A 17,998-nucleotide genomic window follows, 5' to 3' on the forward strand; every position below is an offset into this window, starting at 1 on the left:
AAAATCTTTATTTATTTTAAAGTGAGAATAACAAATCTATTACAAGTTAACATAAATATTTTTGTGAAAAGTAACTATATATTCCAAAATAAAACAGAAATTTAGTAATAAGAGTGATACTAGTGTGTACTTTTACATGTCTCTCTACTATCTAGCTTAATGTTAATTTAAAAATAATTGGAATCTCATACTTGCCTCTGCATTCAACCCATTGAATATCACATATCTTGTAGCCTCCAGAAAAGTTTACATTCGTGAAAGAATGAGAGTTAAAGATCAGATAAAGCCAATATTGGTATGAAAAGAGTTTTGACCTTGCAGACTCCCTAAAAGGGCTTCAAGGACTCTCAGGGGTTCCTAGATCACACTTTGAGAACATCCAACAGACTGACAAAAATATCAAGTTAGATGGTGCTAAGAAAGCTGTGGTTTTCCCAGTAGTCATGTACGGAAGTGAGAAGGCTAAGCACCCAAGAATTGATGCTTTTGAACTGTGATGTTGGAGAAGACTCTTGAGAGTCCCTTGGACTGTGAGGAGATCAAACCAGTCCATCCTAAAGGAAATCAGTCCTGAATATTCATGGAAGGACTGATGCTGAAGCTGAAGCTCCAATACTTTGGCCACTTGATATAAAGAACTGACTCATTGGAAAAGACCCTGATGCTGGGAAAGATTGAAGGCAGGAGGAGATGGGGATGACAGAGGACCAGATGGTTGGATGGACATGAGTTTGAGCAAGCCCTGGGAGATGGTGAAGGACAGGGAAGCCTGGCGTGCTACAGTCCATGGGGTCGCGAAGAGTCAGACATGAGAGTGACTGAACTACAATGACAACTCTTGGTGAAAATGTGGGAATATAAGAAACTTTGCACACCACAGCCATTCTAGGAGCAATATGATACCACCCAAATGGAGCTAGGGCTTCCCTGATAGCTCAGTTGGTAAAGAATCTGCCTGCAATGCAGGAGATCCCAGTTCAATTCCTGGGTTGCGAAGATCCCCTGGAGAAGGGATAGGCTACCCACTCCAGTATTCTTGGGCTTCCCTGATAGCTCAGCTGATAAAGAATCTGTCTGCAATGCAGGAGACCTGGGTTTGATCCCTGGGTTTGGAACATCCCCTGGAGAAGGGAAAGGCTACCCACTTCAGTATTCTGGCCTAGAGAATTCCATGGACTATATATAGTCCATGGGACGACAAAGAGTTGGACACGACTGAGCAGTTTTCACTTTCTGCTAGAATAGGAGCAAATTGAGCTAAGTATATGCTGCCCCACAAGCTAGAAATTCTAATCCTTGATGTATATCCCAATTGAATTCTTTTGTGGAACCATAAGGGAAAATGTGCATGATGTGTGGTACAAGGAATACAGGCGAGAAAAATGCTCATCAACAGGCAATTAAGTAGATAAAATGAAATATTTTACAGCACTAGAAACAATTCATTATATCTGTGTATGTAGCAACATGGATGGACTTGAGAGGTACAGAGCTGAGTTTTTAAAAGTAAGAAACAGTAAAATATAAAACATAAAATCACTTTAGTGTATTAAAATTATCATGGATAGATTTTGAAGTACAGTATGTCATAGCAGGCAAATGCTTCTGCAGCAACAAATACAAAAGGCTGTGTTGATTACAAAAAGTATGTTTTGTGGAAATCGGGAAGCTGTGGAAGGAATGAAGACAGGATGAAGTTAAATTCCACAGGAGATGGAACCATTTGGGATAAGAAAACAATGTCCAGCAAGTTTTCCCTTGGAAAAATTTTCTGCTTCTGGGTGCCAACTCACCCATTGATCTTGTTCCAAACAGAGGCCCTCTGTCAAGGAAAAAGGAACCATCAAAGCTTTACAAGGGTGGAGTGAACAATTGGAAATTTGAGAGACTTCAAATGCATGCCCAGTCTTCCCTGCAGCACATTTCCTGAGTGCGGGGGAGGTGTGGCCTAGACTAAAAGCCTCTAAAATGCAAAATGAAATCTCCTCTACTCTGTGCTGATTGGGAAACAAATACACTGCAAAGAGAAGGGTCCCACATTGAAGTCACTGATCAGACTCACCAAGGCAGTCTCTGGTTCAAAGCACTAGCCAGATCCGAGGCTAAATGCAGCAGGAGGCTAAGGAGCTAAACTGAAATCCTCTGAAGAGAAAAACAGGCCCTCTCAGTCTTTCAGAACTTAAGGAGACAAAGACTCAACTGTGCTGTGTGCTCTGTGCTTAGTCACTGAGTCGTGTCCGACTCTTTGTGACCCCCTGGACTGTAGCCCACCAGGCTCCGCTGTCCATGGGATTCTCCAGGCAAGAATACTGGAGTGGGTTGCCATGCCCTCCTCCAGGGGATCTTCCCAATCCAGGAATCAAACCCAGGTCTCCTGCATTGCAGGCAAATTCTTTACCATCTGAGCCACAGGCTCAGTCAAAATGCTAGAACGATCAGACTCTAGAAATAAGAAAAACTAAATGTACGCTGACTCTCACTAAACTCCAGCACAGACCTAACTCAACTCAGACCCTGACAGGATTCAGGGGTCAGCTCCTCTCCCTGTACGCCTAATAGAAGAAAGGGGGACCATCTTTGGTGAAAGACAGCATCACCCAGAGCATCTCTGGTTCTTACAGTCCTTTAGCCCTGGTGTTCACCACACAGTGCAAATTCCAAACAGTAATCTTTGCAAAAAGTAGTAATAATAGGAGCAGATCTATGGGTTACTCCAATCCTGGAGTTAGCAATAAGGATTTTAAAATAACTCTAATTAACATAATTAAGAAAATAGAAGATGGAAATTCCCCGGCAGTCCAGTGGTTAGGACTCTGTGCTTCACTGCTGAGGGCCCAGGTTCAATCCCTGATCAGGGAACTATGATCCCATAAACTATGTGGTGTGGCAATTAATTAATTAATTTGAAAGGAAACAGAAGATTAATGAGTTAGATGAAAGTGTGGAGATTTTCATCAGAAAACCAGGGCCTCTAAAAAAGAAAAAGAGGGAATTTTCTGAAGTGATGATGTCCTAGTCCCGATGAAGTATGGATTACACAGGTGTTTGCATCTGTCAGAATCTATGTATGCATACTTCAGCTTTGTGCATTTCATTGCACATAACTATTACCTTAAGAGAAATAAACTGTAAGCAAATATTGAAGTACAGTTAGTCATGTGCATGCTGAAGCATTTAGGGAGAAGTATATCAATATTTGCAATTTACTTTGAAGTGAATCCAAAAAAAGTTAAATGGTTTATGGATGGATAGAGGAGTGGAAGGGCTTCCCTGGTGGCTCAGATGATACAGAATCTGCCTGCAAGGTAGGAGAGCCAGGTTTGATCCCTGGGTCGGGAAGATCCCCTGGAGAAGGAAACGGCAACCCACTCCAGTATTCTTGCTTAGAGAATCCCATGGACAAAGGAGCCTGGCAGACTACAGTTCATTGGGTCACAAAGAGTCAGGCATGACTGAGTGACTAACACTTCAGAGGAGTAGATAGTTAAGCAGATAACTAACAGAGCAAGCCAAGTAAAATGTTATTGATAGAATTAACTATTACAGATGTTTATGGGAAAATTCTTTCAACTTTGCTGTATTTTTAAGATTTTTTTCCAAAATAAGATAGTAATACAATATGACAAAAGAATGTTGCGCACAATGGTATGCAAGTAAATTTGACAATTTGGACGAAAAAAAGATTTCCTCAGGAATCATGGCCTAAAATATTCCACAAATCCTTTGACACTCCCTGCAAAATGTGGAGCCCAATTCCCATCACCTTTAACATGCTGAATTTCATGACTTCCTTTTATTGAATAGGAAAAAAAATAGAAATATAAATCCAACTTCAGAGGTTAGGTCACTAAAGGCACGGTGGCTCCCTCTTCGCTCTCTCTCTGTGAGAGGCTGGAAAGCAGGGAGAGGCCCACCTGTTGAGAAACTAAGGCCTCCTGCCAACACCCGACAAGGAACTGAGACTCCCAGAAGGTAAAAATATAACAAACATCTGATGACGGTCTCATATATGGAATGTAAAACTAAATTCTCAAATAAATATTCAAAAATATATACAGCCCAAGAGAAAAACAAAAGGCTTAAGCATACACTTCAGAAAAGAATATTTCCAAATGGTCCAAGTGACCAACTTCATTCATCATCAGAGAGACACAAGATAAACCCCAATTCAGTGTTATTACACACCTTCCAAAATGGCCAAACATTTTTGATTGCAAAAACATAAGGATATGTAGCAAATAGGACTGGACTTTCATCAAACTATTGATGAAAATGTAAATAAAAGCAATCATTTAAAAACAAATATATGCAAAGCATTGTGACCCAAGAATTCCAATATACCAGTTCTCATTGGTATATAACCAACAGAAATGCATACATATATTCCCCACAAGCCACCAAGAATTAGAATGTTTACAGTAGCATTATTTTATAAGAACCCGAAATGAGAAACTCAAATGTCCATTGACTGGTGAATGAACAAACAAGTTGTTGTATTTCTGTGCAATAAAGAGGAATGGGAATCTGACACATACAATAATGTGGATGAATCTCAGAAACAGGTTGAGCAGAGAATCCAGACACACAAGAAAATACATACAATTCCACTTACACAGAGCATAAAATCAGGCAATAAACTGGATTCTTCTAGATATCATGTAAAGCAATAGAGGCAAAACACAGAAACATATACACCCATGATTCCATTTCTGTAAAGCATAAGGAAGGCAAAATTAATCTAGGCTTTTAGAAACGGGGATAATGGTTGCTGTTACTGCTGCTAAGTTGCTTCAGTCGTGTCCGACTCTATGTGACCCCATAGACGGCAGCCCACCAGGCTTCTCCGTCCATGGGATTTTCCAAGCAAGAGTACTGGAGTTTCAGCTAGAAGTTTATATAAAGGCCGGGCAAGTTCCCCATAACCCGGAATCCAAATGCAACAGTAACCTGTGATTCCCAAAAATCCTCTCAATTGTCTTAAAGTCATAGGTAGGGGATGATTTAGTATGGGCTTAATTTTCTCAGGGCCTATGGCCCTAGTCCCTTCTGATATGATTAGGCCCAGATATGTAACTGATTGTTGACAAAGCTAAGCCTTTTCTCTTGATGCCTTGTAACCACAGCCTGTCAGAAAGTTTAAGAAATCTTCTGAGGCTCGCGAACAAGCTTTCTCTGTCTCAGCACAGAGCAAAATATCATCTACATATTGTAACACCACTGCTTCAGAGCTATTAAAGTTTTGTAGATCTCACGACAAACTTTGTCCAAGTAAGTGAGGACTGTCACAAAATCCCTGGGGATAATGGTTACCTCTTAGGAAATGATGGTTATTGGAAAGGAGCACAAAGGTGGCTTTTGGGGTGTTAACTGAGGTTCTATTTCTTGATCAGATGAAAATATATGGGCTATGTATATATTAATATATACTCTATATGCCATTGAAATGTAAACTATTTTTAAATTTATTTGTTAATTGAAGGATAATTACATTATAGTATTGCATTGATTTCTACCAAACATCAACATGAATCAGCCATAGGTTTACCCATGTCCCCTCCCACTTGAACACCCCTCCCACATCCTTCCCCATATCACCCCTCTAGATTGTTACTGAGCTCTGGTTTGAGTTTCCTGAGTCATACAGCAAATTCCCATTGGCTATCTATTTTTGAAATGTAAAGTATTTTTAAAAGGCAAAAGAAAATGCATGCATACAAATCAATAAGGCTTGGCAAAAATACATTTGGCAAAAACACATAGTGTGGCTATGAGGAACAAAAATAAAGGACCCTTTCTCTAGCTCCTAGGTCGGGATCCGTAGTTAGTACTCACAGGGCAGCTCTGAATCAGAGTTGGCCTGTAGCCTGGGGATGGAGAGAGGTAATGCCAGACTGCATGCCGTGTATCTAAAAAATCAGAAGTTATAAACCAAGTTACCAAACTGAAATAAAATATGCTCTATCTGCCTACCTTGACACACACACACAGCCCTTCATAATGATCAGGAATGTCAGATTCAAATTGAGAATTCTCAAACTGCCCAGGTCCCCCTGGCGGTCCAGTGCTTAGGACTCTGTGCTTCCACTGCAGGGGGCCTGGGTTTGATCCCTGCTTAGGGAACTGGAATCCCACAAGCCTCACAGCACAGCCAAAGGAAAAAAAAAAAAAATCACATAAGCAATCTCTCAGGTCCCATCTCCCCCACCCAACTAAGTCCCACATTGCAAGAAGCCTCACAGTTGCACATGCGGACACACCCAGGACTTCTCAATTCCGTCCACATGCCCTCAGTGAAGTGGTGCACGCCAGCAGCACAATGGTATACCTGAGGAAAAGGCCTGCACGAGCCCAGGAGGCAGACGGGGGTCATCGGAGCAGGGAATGACAGCACCCCAGGTGTGAGAAGAATGGTCTAGAGCAGTGTGGGCTCTGAACAGGCACATCCCTGTGGCCCCATGCACTCCTTGCCTTGTGGGAAGGCCACAGCCAAAGGGGACCAGCCTGAAAGCCAAGGTCAAGGCCTCTCTTGCCAAGTCTAAGGGAGGTACTAGAGAGATTACTGTTGAGTCCTGCCCCAAAGGCCACAGGTGTGAGGCTTTATATCAAGGCCACGGAAGTAGAGCCCAGAACGAAGGTCACCTCTGAAGCTGACTAAGCCCCTTTGTAACCTTGTCAAAAGCCCCTGATCATCACTAACAAGCTTCCTGACTCCCAATTAGGCAAAGATGGCCACTCCAGTAAACACCCTATAGTGCCCCAACCAATCACCTAGCACTTACCTTCCAGCAGGAATTTTCTTTGTCTTGAAGCTATAAAAATTGGCTATTAACCCATAAAAACTGTCAGCTTTCCCGTCTGTCAGGAGGTCTGCCCACTGTGCTCACAGTGCCCACTTTATCTTTGCTCTTTGTTCTTAATAACCTCACTCCCTTCTGAAATGCTCTGTCTGGAAATTCTTTTCCAACCCGCGCTCAGATGGCCTCAACAATTACCATAGGCCCTAGTGTTCGCTTTTCCAATTACCCATCCAACCCCGCCAAATTAAGAGTTGGACTTCCCTGATGGTCCAGTAGTTAAGAATCTGCCTGCCCTGGTCCAGGAAGATCCCACATGCCTCAGGGCAACTACTGAAGCCCATGCCCCTAGACCCTATGCTCCGCCACAGGAGAAGCTACCGCAAGGAGAAGCCGAACCAACACAACTAGAGCCGCCCCTACTCGCCAGAACTAGAGAAAACCCCATGCACAGCAACGAAGACCAGCGCAGCTAAATAAATTTTAAATAAATAAATAAAACGTTGACATTTGCACCACGCTTTACAGTTTACAATCCATCTTCCCATACAATACTCTTCATCAATCTTTACAATTTTTCGCAACCAGTATAGTACCTTTTAATAGATGAGAATATTGAGCCAAAAGTGATTCCTGCAGTCACTCAATAAAATTTTTTAAAAAAAGAACAGTGCTGCTACGTGTCCAGTGAAGACTTTCCCTCTAGATTTCACAAGTCATGTTCTCTCTGCACGTCAACACTCCCACTCTTCCCTCAGCTTTCTAGAGAACTAATGGGAGCTTAAAAAAAAAAAAAATGTAAACATAAGGAAATTGTAAATACGTGGTTGAAACATTTTAGAAACAGACCGGAGGCAGGGCAGGGGATGCAATGCCAAAAACAGATCGGTTTCTGGGAAAGAGCCTGGGCCCGAAGCAAAAATCACCACTGGGACAAATACTATGTAGGAGCCGCAACCCTAGCAGAGTCCTGGGGGCTCCATTCCCACCCCAAACCACGAAATGAAGGCCTTCCACACATTTAAGCAATCTCCACCCAGATTCCAGACCAATTACACGGGGGGCCTGCCGGACAGCCCTCCTCCTCTCCCCCACCCCACCAAAAATACTTGATTAATGAGAGGGCAGCTTAAAGCCACGGGACTGCATCTGCCTTCGACGGTCCAGAGGGCAGCCTGGCACCAGCCCCAGCCGACACCCGACCCTCCTCCAGTAACGACACACTGGGCAATGCCTCCCTCTAATTACCAGGTGCCTGGCTCAGGGCCTGGCCAGTTATTTAGAGAACCAGTGCCCGCTCCTCACACAGATACTCGTGAGGCCCAGGCTGCAGGCACCGTCTGCTGAAAGCCGGCTCCCTGAAGCTGCCACCTACCGGGACCCCCTTCTGCAGGCCTTGGGCCCAAGCTCGACAGCAGCATGTCGCTCGCACACACAGCTGCAGAATACATGCTCTCGGATGCCCTGCTGCCCGACCGCAAGGGCCCCCGCCTCAAAGGACTGCGCCTGGAGCTTCCCCTCGACCGAATGGTCAAGTTCGTAGCCGTGGGCTTCCCCCTGCTGCTGGTGTCACTGGCCTTTGCCCAGGAGTTCTCCTCCGGTAAGTGGCCTTTGAAGCAAGACAGCCCCCACCCTGTCCAGATCGCATGACTCGGGCGGGGCATCACCCAAAAGGCAGATTATGCATCTGTTTAGGATGCCAGCAAAGCTGAGATGCAGAAAAACTTTGAAAGTCATTTCCAAAATTTTGCAATAAAAAATAGCCTTAATTCCAGTATGCTTGAAATCATCACAACAATTAGTTTTATTTTGATTTTCATGTGAACAAAAGACATTAGAGTGGTATCATCTTTCCAGGATCTCTAAAGGTTTTAATTAGCCAAGCTTTAGATAAATCTCTTATCTTCTTGGGGCCTTTTCTTACTCGCCACCTCCTGGATTATTGACTTGAGAACACATGTTAAGTGCCTGGCAGAACCTGACAGCATCACAGGTGCTCAATAAATCCACTCTTTCATCTTCAAGAACCCCAGCCCTGTGCACGAACACTAACAAATACATATACCTAGTGGTCCAGGTGCTAGATTAACTCAGCAAATCTGCCACCTCCATTAAAGACAGCGTGAGCTTTCTCAGAATCGGGATTTGTTTTCTTAATATTTATTTATTTATTTGGCTGTGCCAGGTCTTAGTTGCAGCATGTGAGATCTAATTCCCTGACCAGGGATTGAACCCAGGTCCCCTGTTTAGGGAGCATAGAGTCTTAGCCACAGGGCCACCAGGGGAGTCCCTCAGATTTGGGATTTCTGGCTCTCTTTTCTGGTTGTGTAGTGAGCTCCCTACCTTTCCCAGGGAGATTTGTCAGCCTCCCACTATTTCTTCATTCACCCAGAAAGCTAGGGCCTGGGAAGAAGACAGTGCCTGACAGATACAGAGATGGCCAGAGTTCTGGAAGTGACCCCCGGAAAGCTCTTAATTGATTGTCCCCCAGCTCCCTGTTCCTCCACCCCTACTCAGGGCTGCCTCAAGCTTTGTTCCTGTTTCAGGGTCTCCCATCAGCTGCTTTTGTCCCAGTAACTTCAGCATCCGGCAGGCTGCCTACGTGGACAGTTCTTGTTGGGACTCCCTGGTTCACCATGAACAGGATGAGTCTGGCCAGTCCAAGACGAAATCCCTCTGGCCTCACAAGGTAAAGTGGCTGGGGCTCTACCAGCTGGGTGGAAGCGGAGGAACTGAGTCATTAAGTTCTCTCCCTGCCTGCCCCTGCCATTTAATTTTGGTCATTGACTTTCATGTTTCAAGCATTCTTCAAATATCTGGTCATATATTTGCTCACACGCTTCTATCTGACTGCCTTGGGTTGAAGCAATCAGTTTAAAGGGATTCCTATGGGCCATTTCATTAGGAAAACCTCAAATATCAGCTGATGGCAGCTGCAATCTGATATTCTGGACTGGTCAGTTTTCCCAAGAAAAATCAGTCAGTTCCTAACTTGTGCAGAGGGGGCAGCAGGCAGTTGGCATCAAGCTTGTCTGCCAACCCTCTTGGAACTCAATTGTGGGTGTCAGCATCCAGTACTTACACAGTTCACTGCCCCCTGCCCCCATTCTCAGTATGGCCCCCTGCCCTCAATGGACCCAAGTGCAGAATCTGTCTGATTTAACATTTCCAAAGAATAAGGATGGTTGGCTGAGGGCATCATGTTTCAGAAAGGACCTGTGGATCTGTTTTCTCAGTATTCCTGTTTCCAGCTCCACTTGCATCCCCAGTTTCAGACATAGCTGGTATCTCCCATTCCCAAGCCTTTCTGCTTCTGTGCGTGGTGAAAAGCAGCTTGTGGCCCCTACCTCAACACCGCGTCCTCTCTGCAGGCTGGTACCCTCTATTACATAACTGCTTCCCAGGTTTCAACACTCTGTCACTCTCATCGCCTCTCCTATTTTCCTTGTCCTTGTAGGATTATGAGGGGATCCCTTTATTGTCATCCTAGTGAGGTTTCATGAGGGAGCAGAAGTAATATGTATGTACAATTTACAGTTTTAAATGGAGGTCACTCATAGCTTTTTCTAGATATGACAATTTACAGCTTATGATAGCTATAACAATTTACAATGCCACGTTTACTCACAAACGCCACAGTTCTAGGACCAGACAAAACCAGAGATTTTACCAGGGGGGAAAGATGGGGGGAAGGGATAGTTTAAGAGCGACGTGTACACATAGCTATATTTACAATGGATAACCAACCAGGACCTACTGTATAGCACAGGGAATTCTGCTCAATGTTATATGGCAGCCTGGATAGAAGAGGAGTTTAGGAGAGAATGGATACATGTATGTGTATGGCTGAGTCCCTTTGCTGTCCACCTGAAACTATCATGACATTGTTAATTGGCTATACTCCAATATAAAATAAAAAGTTTAATAAAAAAAAAACAGAGACTTCATAGAAAGAGTTCATGAGGTGTCTGTCTCTGGAAGTGTTCAAGCAGGATCTAGACAGTAACAAGTTCAAAGTACTGCAGCGGGGATTTACATGTCAGAAAATAATCAAATTGTCAATCATGAAACATCCTGAGAGCTCTTTAAGCCCATATTCTCTGGCTCCACTTTAAACCTATTGAAACAGAAGCTCTAGGGTGAAGAGTTCATTTTCAAGAAATATAATTTCTTACACAGGAGTGAAAATGTTCCCATTTTCTCTTGTGGCCTAATATGACTTTCCTAGCCTGTCTCTCATTTAGTTCAGAAACACACACACACAACCAAATATGCACCCTCCCTCTTCTTCTTCAAACTATAGTTTGGAGAAGCTATAGTCAAGTATTTATTAAAGGTGTGTGTTATTTGCTCAGTCATGTCCAACTGTTTATAACCTCATGGACTGTAGCCCACCAGGCTCCTCCATCCATGGGATTTCCCAGGCAAGAATACTGGAGTAGGTAGCTGTTCCCTTCTCCAAGGGATCTTCCCGACCCAGCGACTGAACTCACATCTCCTGCTCTGCAGGCAGATTCCTTACCATCTGAGCCACCTGGGAAGCCCATTTATTAAGGGATTAAACTCCAAAATCAAATTGCCTGGATCTAAATCCTGCTCACTCACCTACTAGACACATAACCCTGAGGGGGTTTCTCAACACTTTCATGCTTCAATTTCTTTGTCTATAAAATATAAATACTGATAGTACCTGACCGTGAATGAAAAATGCATATTCAGTACCCAGCACATATGTCCTTAACTAAGTCTCTATAAGAGTTTTTACTATGTGCAAAACAGTAGGCCATATGAGAAATCGATGGGGAAACAGTGGCAGACTTTATTTTTGGGGGCTCCAAAATCACTGCAGATGGTGATTGCAGCCATGAAATTAAAAGACGCTTACTCCTTGGAAGGAAAGTTATGACCAACCATATTAAAAAGCAGAGACATTACTTTGCCAACAAAGGTCCGTCTAGTCAAGGCTGTGGTTTTTCCAGTGGTCATGTATGGATGTGAGAGTTGGACTGTGAAGAAAGCTGAGTGCTGAAGAATTGATGCTTTTGAAGTGTGGTATTGGAGAAGACTCTTGAGAGTCCCTTGGACTGCAAGGAGATCCAACCAGTCCATTCTAAAGGAGATCAGTCCTGGGTGTTCTTTGGAAGGACTGATGCTGAAGCTGAAACTCCGCTACTTTGGTCACCTCATGCAAAGAGTTGACTCATTGGAAAAGACTCTGATGCTGAGAGGGACTGGGGGCAGGAGGAGAAGGGGACGACAGAGGATGAGATGACTGAATGGCATCACCACTCGATGGACGTGAGTCTGAGTGAACTCCAGGAGTTGGTGATGGACAGGGAGGCCTGGCGTGCTGCAATTCATGGGGTCGCAAAGAGTCAGACACGACTGAGCAACTGAACTGAACTGAACTGAACCTGTTAGGTGTGGTGAGTGTGAAAAGAAACCATAAGGAAAAATCCTTCATCTCAGGGAGCAAACATTATAATGAAGAACACCAAATTTATACACACCTCGACACCAGCTTCCACATACAGAGACCAGACACAGCACGCAAGGAATCCAAGACAGTGCCTGATGTGTAGTTTGGTCTTACCAAGAATCCAGAGACGAGAAAAAGCCACTGCATATGGGAGTTGGGGGAGCGGGGAGGGGAGGGGAGAGGGGTGGTGGGCAGACTACATATAGGAAATGGGGCTCTGACTTCCTCTCTGGAGAGTCAAAATAAAAGCCATGTCAGGGCCCTTGGCAGCATTTTGAAGGCCAGTGAACTCTGGATGTCTAATGTTAAGAATCTGGAGTGGTCAGAGCAAGAAAAGTGGAAGATTGAGAATGAGGTGCTCTCCCCTAGACTGCCACGATGACCATGGCCATGACCTCTAGGTGGCTACCCAGGATAACATGCATGGGCGGTGGGAACAGGCAGCTAGTGCTCTTTCTCTTCCATTCCTCCCTTCCTTCCTGTCTCTGTCTGTCTGTCTCCCTGTGTCTCTCTACCTTCCCCTTCCGAGGCAGGAATCAGCGAATGAGATCCCTCCCTCAGCACTCTCTCTGCAAGGCTGCAAGGTCTGGGCAACCCTGGGCTGCCCTCCTCTGCTTTCTCTTCCCCTGCAGGCCCTCCCTTACTCGCTGCTGGCCCTGGCCGTGGCCATGTACCTGCCGGTTCTGCTGTGGCAGTATGCAGCCGTGCCGGCCCTCACCTCGGACCTGCTGTTCATCATTAGTGAGCTGGACAAGTCCTACAACCGCGCCATCCGCCTGGTGCAGCACATGCTGAAGATCCGACAGGAGAGCTCGGACCCTGATGTGTTCTGGGATGAGCTGGAAAAGTGAGTTGTCTCCTCCACTCCTTTCCAAAAGACTCCGTCGAGCACTAAAATGGTCCTTGCAGGGTAATCTTGAAACTCTCCTCTGTGCCATCCTTCTCTAGAATTCAAAGTGCTTAACACATCACCTTATTAACATACTATCATCTCTGTACAGGCAGAGGGAAAAGGAGTGTGCCTCCAGTTTACAGGTGAACCCAAAGTGTCACAAAGGGGTTAACCTCTAAAAGACCACTTCTTAAAAAATCTCTACTGAGGTTTTTGAAATTATTAATTTATTTTAGTTTTTGACTGCAGGCTTCTCATTGCAGTGGTTCTCGTTGTGGAGCACAGGCTCTAGGGTGGGCAAACGAGCTCAGTAGTTGTGGCACCAGGGCTTATTTGTCCCACGGCATGTGGAATCTTCCTGGACCAGGGATCAAAGCCATGTCCCCTGCATTAGCAGATAGATTCTTAACCACTGGACTACTAGAGAAGTCCTGAAAGATCGCTTTTACAGAAACTTGAATGGCTTCTCCCAGGCCTGCAGGCAAAAAGATCCAAGTTCTCCCAAATATTTTTCCTAGGCCCTCCACACACTGTCATCAACTACTTTGTCAATCTTCTCTCAAATTTCCAAGTAACAGAAACCTTCCATGCCCCCTGGGCAGTCTCCTTCCTTTCTCCCGAACAAGCCATTCATTCATTTAAGCACTCATCTGTCATTTACGGAGCACCACACACAGCTCTGGGTGCTATGGAGATGTGTGTGTACATGTGTGTTGAGGGAGGAAGGGGTAATATCGTACTGAGGGTAAGCAGACAACGAATGAGCATAACACACAAATAAATTATATGGTAGAAGATAAGTGGATAAAGAAAACTGAGCCAGGGTAAGGGACTCAGGAAAGCTGGGAGGTGGAGAGAGGCGCAGTTTTAATTTGGGTGGCCAGGGCAGGCCCCCTCTAAGCACAGTGAAGCTAAGATTTGAAACCCTAGTTTGTGCACATTTCTATCCTCTGAAAAAAGCTCCTCCCCGTCTATCTTTCTGAACCCTATCTACCTTTGGAAGACCAATCTAAAACAACACTCTCCAGAGATGTTTCTGAACACTCCAGCTCACACTGTGGTCTGTCTCCTAACTTTTACAACTACTGTGGTTTATATCCATCTTTTAGCAACAAGTCAAGCATTATTTTCATTTCATATTTGCATGTCTCCTCTGCCCTTTCCCTGAAAGCCAGACTGTAAACTTCTTCAGAGCAGAGACTGGATTACATATACCAATAATACATAAATACTAAATACAACTCTCAACAAACACTTGTAAGCACACTTATTTTTATAAAATGAATGAACTGGCCTAAAAATCACACACAAAGAAAGCAGACTGAAAACCAGAACATGGTAATTTAGAATCCCAGTCCCATGCTAATATAATAAATCAGTGCTTCCTAAGAATCCTGCTTCAGCTTAGAGATTTAGTCTGCCCTGCTAGGCAGAAATCCAGAGTGATCGGTCATTTATTACTTACTGACCATTCGCTGGGTTTACTGCATTGCATTCATAACTTGGAGAATTAAGATACATTCACATACCTGTTTTGGGGGAGAGGAGTGGTTATGCTCAAAATAGACAGACGTTCCTGTGAGCCAAGAATACCATGCTGGATACACAGATTTTGTTACTTCCCCCACGCAGCTCTCAGGATACAGTTTCTTTGTTTTTAATTTTGTTTTAAATTTTATTTATTTGACTGTGCTGTGTCTTGGTTGTGGCATGTGGGATCTAGTTCCCCGACCAGGAATCGAACCCAGGACCCCTATATTAGAAGCATGGAGTATTAACCACTGGGCAACCAGGGAAGTACATCAGGATATAGTTGATTTTTTTTTTTTTTTTTTTTTGGCTGTGCCAGGTCTTCGTTGCTGCATGGGCTTTTCTCTAGTTGTGACAAGCAGTGGCAACTCTCTAGTTGTGGTGCACAGGCTTCGCACTGCGGTGGGTTCTGTTGCTGTGGAGCACAGGCTCTAGGGAACATGGGCTTCAGCAGCTGCAACACGTGGGTTCAGTAGTTGCAGCTCCCAGGCCCTAGAGCACAGGCTCAGTAGCTGCGGCCCAGGGGCTTAGTTGTTCCTCGGCATGTGGGAGCTTCCTAAACCAGGGACTGAACTCACGTCTCTCGCATAGGCAGTTGGATTCTTCACCACTGAGCCACCAGGGAAGCCCCCTCAGGATATAGTTTTAAATGCTTCTTCCTAAACTTGGCCACTTTCTTCCCCTGCCCAGGGCTCGGAAAGAACGGTACTTTGAATTCCCCTTGCTGGAGCGGTACCTGGCCTGTAAGCAGCGCTCACACTCACTAGTGGCCACCTACCTCCTGAGGAACGCCCTCTTGCTCCTCTTCACCTCCGCCACCTACCTGTACCTGGGCCACTTTCACCTGGACGTCTTCTTCCAAGAGGAATTCAGTTGTTCCATCAAGACAGGGCTGCTACATGATGAGACCCACATCCCCGACCTCATCACATGTAGGCTGACCTCTTTGTCTGTCTTCCAGATTGTCAGTCTCGCCAGCGTAGCCATCTACACCCTGTTGGTTCCAGTGATACTATACAACCTCACACGGCTCTGCCGGTGGGACAAACGGCTCCTCTCTATCTACGAGATGCTCCCAGCTTTTGATCTTCTCAGCAGAAAAATGCTGGGCTGTCCCATCAATGACCTCAATGTGATCCTTCTTTTCCTCCGAGCCAACATCTCTGAGCTCATCTCTTTTAGCTGGTTGAGTGTCCTCTGTGCGCTGAAGGACACAGCCACCCAGAAGCACAACATTGACACCGTGGTTGATTTCATGACTTTATTGGCTGGCTTAGAACCCTCAAAACCTAAACATCTCACCCACGGGATGTGTGATGAAAATCCATAGTTAAGAAACTGAAGCAAGAAGTCCTATGGAAAGTAAAAATCTCTCCCCTTTTTCACAAGCCTCATGCGCTAATACACAAAAACACCCATGTTAGGATTGCTAAGCTTGGATTTAGCTGAGTTGAACATCCTATATTATGTTATCCCAAAGATGAGAAGATAAAATCATCACATGGAAACAAACCTGAAAGCTGGAGCTGAAGAATAAGAAACATATATATATTACGTCTAGAGCATAATATGATGACAAGAAGAACACTGAAACTAGAAGTCTAGACATTATAAAAAGGGAGAAAGTTCTATAGGCTATTCATGGAGGCAGGTTTTTCCCACTGTATTTACTCCATGACCTTTCTAGGATAAACACTCAGTTTACCATGCTCTCCTTCAAAGTCTACCCAGGGTTTCCTCCTTCAAGAAGCCATCCCCATCTCCACGCTCCTCCCCTGAGTGTTGCCATATCATCTGATACCTACCTCTGAGATAAAACTTATTACATTGTATTAATATAGCCCATGTACTTGTCTTTTCCTCTTAAATAAGTTACCTAGAGGCTGTGTCATCATAGGCACTAATAAATAAATATTCTTCTGAATACATAGGGAACAAGAAGCTTTGGGAGGTGTTTTTGCTGTAGTCTGCCTGAAGTCAGGAAAAAATTGAACAAGAGGACTCTGATGCTTTGGAAAGCATAAAAGCTACTAGAAAGTTCTATTCTTCTCCATCAGGAGAAATAATTGAAATGAATGAAGCTCTAGCAGAAAATCCAGGATGTATCAACAAATCTTGTTATGAAGATGGTTGACTGATCAAGATAACACTTGGTAACCCTTCAGAACTAGATGAACTAAAGAGCAAAGAAGCATGTGAGAAATACATAAGATCTATTGGACTACACAGTCCACGGATCGCAAAGAGTCAGACACAACTGAGCGACTTTCACTTTCACTTTCACTTCATTGAGGAGTGAAACTGGAACCCTTAAATAAACTAGTTTGAAACAAAAAAAAAGTCAAACATGGAAATAATTATGTAAAATTATTACACCACAACTGGGATATTAAGCAGACATCTAAAGTTACATTTATAAAGAAGTAATAATAACGCTACAATATGACTATAACAGTGGTAAGTGAACAAAAGAGGAAATATTACATTCAGTATCATCTAACCTATGTAAATATCCATTAAAATATGAAACATACAAACTACTACATATGAAACAGAGAAGAACAAGGATATACTGTATAACACAGGACATCATGGCCATTATCTTGTAATAACTTTAAATGAAGTATAATCTGCAAAAATACTGAATCACTATGCTGTACACCTGAAACTAATATATTGTAAATCAACTATACTTCAATTTAAAAAAGTAAACGTGTTAAAAGTGATTCATTCCGTGTGGCAGATGTATGAATTTTTTAAAATCTTAATATTTTCTGAATTTTGCATGAACTGTTTTATAAATCATAAGGAAGTATTTCTAATGAAAAATAAAATGTTAATGTAAATGCCACAGAAATCCATTGGCCAGAGCAGCTTGCAAACTAGGATAAATGACAGTACTTTCCCTCCCACTAGGTAGGATACATGTAATATATGCAGAGGAATAGTGAAAACAATGTCAGATCACAAAGCCTGCAAGGACAAAATACAGCTGAACATCAAATAAATCAGGTGGTTAGCAAATAAGGGTTAAAAAAAGAAGAAAGAAAACTCTTCCTGTCAATTAGAACTACCTGTTTTCAGGTTTCAAGGTAAAGTGCCAATCTATAGTATGAAAGGCATGAGTATGGATAGTTGGTCGGCTGAAAGTATTCCTGGCAATTTCCAGACATGAATCAATAAGGCTGCCTTGAGTATGTTTGCAAAAGCACACTAGAAACATGAGGTCCAATCGGGCAGCTAACACTACAGATGGACATAAAGGACTCATAACCTTTCTCTCTGTGGGAAAGCCATTTTATC

The 17,998-nt window shown here is 43.7% G+C and overlaps 1 protein-coding gene across 1 annotated transcript; it reads left to right on the plus strand.

Annotated features, from left to right (window-relative positions):
- PANX3 (pannexin 3) lies at positions 8,214 to 17,084 on the plus strand. The gene is made up of 4 exons (XM_005699573.3): positions 8,214 to 8,394; positions 9,341 to 9,483; positions 12,906 to 13,120; positions 15,386 to 17,084. Exons 1-4 carry the CDS (start codon positions 8,214 to 8,216, stop codon positions 16,023 to 16,025), a joined length of 1,179 nt encoding a protein of 392 aa, XP_005699630.1. The 3' UTR covers positions 16,026 to 17,084.

This window comes from Capra hircus, chromosome 29 (genome assembly GCF_001704415.2).
Source record: "Capra hircus breed San Clemente chromosome 29, ASM170441v1, whole genome shotgun sequence".
Lineage (NCBI taxonomy): Eukaryota > Metazoa > Chordata > Mammalia > Artiodactyla > Bovidae > Capra > Capra hircus.

Excerpts from the sequence above, each read along its gene's own strand:
- PANX3 (XM_005699573.3), top strand. The coding sequence starts at position 8,214 with ATGTCGCTCGCACACACAGCTGCAGAATACATGCTCTCGGATGCCCTG. Across the intron at positions 8,395-9,340 it reads TGCCCAGGAGTTCTCCTCCG|GGTCTCCCATCAGCTGCTTT; the intron begins GTAAGTGGCCTT and ends TTCCTGTTTCAG. Across the intron at positions 9,484-12,905 it reads AATCCCTCTGGCCTCACAAG|GCCCTCCCTTACTCGCTGCT; the intron begins GTAAAGTGGCTG and ends CTTCCCCTGCAG.